Source organism: Octopus sinensis, linkage group LG1 (genome assembly GCF_006345805.1).
Source record: "Octopus sinensis linkage group LG1, ASM634580v1, whole genome shotgun sequence".
NCBI classification, from domain to species: Eukaryota; Metazoa; Mollusca; class Cephalopoda; order Octopoda; family Octopodidae; genus Octopus; species Octopus sinensis.
Window position 1 is genome coordinate 83,067,043 of NC_042997.1, and position 5,000 is coordinate 83,072,042.

Genomic DNA, 5,000 nt, shown 5'->3' on the forward strand with positions numbered 1-5,000 from the left:
ATACTAACTTTTGAAAAATTTATATAGAGGATCATACATTACCTAGTCATCTTACACGAGGAAATCAAATGCTTAGCGTTATGTAAACTCCTTATTATATTCAAAGATCAGAAGCATAATGTCCTAGATGACCCCAAAATAAAAACTTATTAATTGTACAAAACGCGAATCAGGTGTAGTCAGTAAACACATTTTTGACGAGATGATCCTTAAAATTATTCGTCTCATATTTACCTTTATGTAAAATAGTTCTACTGGCATTAAGGCAGTAAATATAATTACATGAAAATCATAAATATAATTGCAAATTCACCCAGTTTGGTGAAATGAAAATGTGCCCATGCATTTGTTTCTAACCCCCTTCTTACTGCTATCAAGTTTGCTAATAATAATCTCCCCACCAGTATCATTAAGGAAATTAGTGCTATTTTGCATACCACGGAGTACTTTATAGTTTTTAAAGACAGATTATCGGTTTAATGAAATAACGGAGCTATTTGATGTGGCTAAGTGCTCAGATGATGGAGCAAATGTTTGTAGGCTAATCCTCAAGTAGTTTCATTTTATAAATCTTGAACTTCAGAGAAATGTTGATTTCTGTATTACAAATGGACTTGAGGTTGATTTCTGCAATATAAATGGACATGAGTCATTCTTAAGATGATCTTAAGAATGACAATTACCATCAATATCAATGTACAATATCATAATTTGGTCTTGAACACCAGCAAGGGTTGTTTAATAGGAACCCAAATAAAATCAGCTATATATAAATTAGTCTCCTAATTACTCTCCATTATTCTTGAAAACACTATTGAATAATATTAGTCGTCACATATTTCTTCATATAAAGATATTTTTAAACGTGCTTCACAATACTAATCAGTACTGTAAAAGGCACGAGAAACTGCATTATATTCCACCCTATAATAGGTTACATAAAAAGTAAAGCCACATATGTGTAGTATAATTTGGTATAACCTTCTTTTTAGTTTGTGTAGGATATGTAATACAATAAACACTTTTATAAGCCTGTAGATTAGTATTTTCCATTTGGTTACAAATACTTAAGATTTCTCATAAAAATTTCTTCAAATAATTTCTACTGTTGTACTAACAATCTCAAGAATTTTGGCTCAGATATTAAAAAAACCCAAAGAATTAGGATAAAACACAATGATAAATATTTCAGGTGTAGGTGTATTGTGTCAAAGTGAAGTTAGTTGACCGCACTGAAGATATCTATTAAGGTTAAACCTAAATAAATATTTTGCATACGCATTCCACAAGGTACTCTGAGAGGATTAATAGTATTTCTTAATCACAGATGTCTGGAGACTGAAAGATGACAACGTTAAGAACTTTTAGGTACGGTTATTAGTAGTCAAACTTGCTGAACTATATCTTTGCCGTTCTTAATTGAACAACCTGGACATTCTGAAAAGTCCTTCATATTTAACTCTATATTCAATTCATCAAACTTTCTAGGAATGAGATACTTTCGAAATATCGGCATCAAAATGAAAATCTGCTACGGAATCTTATTCTGCCCACAGGTTAAATGTATTTTTCGTTCATAAGTGGAATATCTGAAACTTTCGCAAGTGTTTGGTAGTGCTTTAAGTATTTTCTTTATTACAGGATTTCTTTTATTTAGCCCACATTTTGTCAAAGCAATTTCTTTAAGGAAAGCGTTAAAGAACATTGTTTTATATTTGTAAACTTTTGGTAAATTGTATTTTTGTTTTCTCAAAATTAGAAAAAAACTTGCATTTGTTTCGCATACTATTTCAATAAATTATACAAACACTCACCAGTTGTTTTCTTTGCGCTATTAGCATTTAAGTATTTCTCAATTTTTTGTCTTTCTGTCTTCTTTTTCTTTCCTATTCACCTTTCATACTACTTATGCTAATTTTCCTCCTATTTCACTCTTTCTTTCGATGCTTTTAATTTCTCCTTCACTCTCTCTCTAACACACTCTCTCTCTCTCTCTCTCTCTCTCTCTATATATATATATATATAATATATATATATATATATATATATATGTGTATATATATGCATATATACATACGTATATGTACATACTTACATCTATACGTATATATATATATATATATATATATATATATAATATATATATTATAATATAATAAAATATAATGTAATATAATATGTATATAAATGAATCAGTGTTTGTTTTTATATTCAATTATAATAAAAGCAATATATATGAATCTGAAGGGTTACTCCACACTTTTGTAGTGTACAAAAGTTTGACAGTGACTTCGAAGTTTCGGCCAGCTAAGCCATCATCGGACATTCCGATGATGGCTTAACCGGTCGAAACTTCGAAGTCATTGTCTATACTATTCTATGACATTACTGTATTTAATATACGCAATTTTTATAACGTAACTTTTGCAGAGAAATATGAATCACTTCTTATTTCCACTGTTGTTGTTACTCGCCTCTTCTATTATTTATCTTTTTTTCTTACTTATCTTTTAGTTTTCCTTCTTAATTATCCTCTACATTTTCTTTTATGTCTTATTCATTTCTATATCTTTCTTTCCTTTTCGTATTACAATTTTCTTTTATGTAATTTATATTATTGTTGTTTTCATAATTTACCTTGTCTACCGTCGAATTTTAATTTCTAAATTCTACATTAGTATTTATAAGCCTTATTTTAACTAAATGTATATTAGTTATGTAAGCTTAATGACGGCGGTCGCCGTCCATTCCCCACAGCATTCTTACTAGCCACCATTAACCGGCAACGGCATGCTGGGGCTTCATTCGAAGATGGCTGAATATGGGATGTTACATATACTTGAACCAGAGCCAGTAAGACTTGGTTACATCATGTTTTCGCTACTGACCGCGAGCAGATATAAATACCTTCCTGAAATTCCCACTCTTGACCCCACAGAACATTTAAGACATAACTGGAGGGAGAGAAGGCTGTGTCAGCACTTGGTTGGTATTCATTTCAGTTAAGTTGACTAGAGCAACGTGAAACGAGTGCTATACTCAAGTCTAGAAGTCAAACCTGCGATTTCATGATATTAGTTGTTTGAATCTTTAATGGTCCAAACGTCATAATTTGTAGATAATTCATCCTAGACACTGCAAAAAAAGTAATTATGCAAATGTCGGATAGTGACGGTGTAAAACTTCAAGTTTTAATTATTGTTATATACATATTTACTTTTCTAGGTTCAAACTGAAATCAAGATGGCCTGGAAACAGAAAATAGAAAGAAAAAGTTTCCACCACTCAAGGACAATCACAACTTTTTCGTCACTTACTAGAGAACGACAAACAGATATTGCCACGAACGACAGCGCCAGATGCAGTATACACTCCGAAACACAATCTCCAAACTTAGGTTTGGATTGTGCTACAAGTTGGGGAGAACAATCTTCTACAAATACCGTCGGAAATCAATATTTAGTCTCCGACGAAGCTGGAATCAGGCGATCAGAAACAAGTGAAACATATGTTTCAAGAAAAGATACAGAAGCTATGCGTTTATCTCCAAAAGTTTCACAGAAATGACTTTAATTAGAAACAGAACCCTAAACGGCTGCCTAAATAGTTTCTCGGTCATTTTTAATTGTTCGTTTTAGAGATTGCCAAATTTTTACCTTTCCATTTTTATTTGGTTATCATTTTCCATTTATGTCTATATATGCATTTATTCTCCAATTTTTAGTTTTCATTGTTAAATATTTTTCGGTCAAAAGTAAAATTAAATTAAAAGTTCTAAAATATCTATGCATGCAGTTCTAGAGTTATGGCGGTAATTATAATTTCGGAATTGCTATAACGGTTTAAAGTTATGATCGAATGAATAGGAATTTTTAACGATTACGCAACTTTCGAGGATTTACGTTAGTAATTCAGAGAGAATGCTGAATAGAAGAACTGGTAGAACGCTAAACGAAAGTTGTTTCTTTTTTATTTTTACATTCTCGTTTCAATTCTTAGCGAGTCAGTATTGTAACTATAGAGTGGTGACAAAATACTAGTGTTATTCCGTTATACTTCCTTACGTTCTGAGTTAGAATCGAGATCGACTTTCCCTTGCATCTCAGAGATCGGTAGTGGAAGGTGGAAGAGCCAGTAATATACTAATAGCGGACCGATTAAATTTGTGGGCTACTGTTAAATTCAGAAAGGAACATTGTAAATCAAATATCTTAGTGTTGGGTAACCGTGTTGGGTTACGCAGTTTCGGGTTTCCCTTCAGTGCATGACACCATGAGCAACGTCAAGTGAATTCAATCTTTTGAGTATTATTAAGCAGACGGAATCACCTCCTCTCTTTCACAAACACTTTTCAACGCCCCACGCCATAATTTTGCTAAATTAAATATATCATATGCACATAAGCACACACACACACACACACACACACACACACACACACACATATATATATATCAAAGTATCAATTAGAGACAGAAATCCCCATAAGAATCAATAAATCAGAATACAATTCAACCATGTCATGGAATATTATATTTAATACTTACTATTCGTTTTTAAAGTTTTCGATTACGCGTGTTTCATGAGGTTGTATACTATGTTCCCGAGGCACGGAACCTCCCCTTATATACAACCCCAATCTTCAGGTCGTATATAAGGGGAGGTTCTGTAAGAGACTACGTGCCTCAGGAACATTGTATACAACCTCATGAAACACGTGTAGTCGAAAACTTTAAAAACGAATAGTAAGTATTAAATATAATATTCCATGACATGGTTGAATTGTATTCTGATTTATTGATTCTTATGGGGATTTCTGTCTCTAATTGATACTTTGATATATGTATCTATTTATTGAGAATTAATATTCTTAACTTGAATATCTCAGCCTTGTGACGCCGGAATTGATATTCCCTCATTTTATATATATACGAGCAGCCACATAACTCTTTAACTCATTACACACACCATCATGCACACTACCACACCCATACAAGCAC

At 32.2% G+C, this 5,000-nt stretch overlaps 1 protein-coding gene across 3 annotated transcripts in view; it reads left to right on the forward strand.

Moving 5' to 3' along the window:
* The window catches only part of LOC115216136 (parathyroid hormone/parathyroid hormone-related peptide receptor-like), a 143,037-nt gene extending 138,599 nt beyond the window's left edge, over window positions 1-4,438 (forward strand). For all 3 annotated transcript variants that reach the window (XM_036502515.1, XM_036502522.1, XM_036502530.1), the window contains one exon: window positions 3,226-4,438. In XM_036502515.1, the coding sequence (XP_036358408.1) occupies window positions 3,226-3,567 (342 nt within the window). In that variant the 3' untranslated portion in view covers window positions 3,568-4,438. The remainder of the gene's footprint in view (window positions 1-3,225) is intronic.
* The last annotated feature ends 562 nt before the right edge of the window (window positions 4,439-5,000 follow it).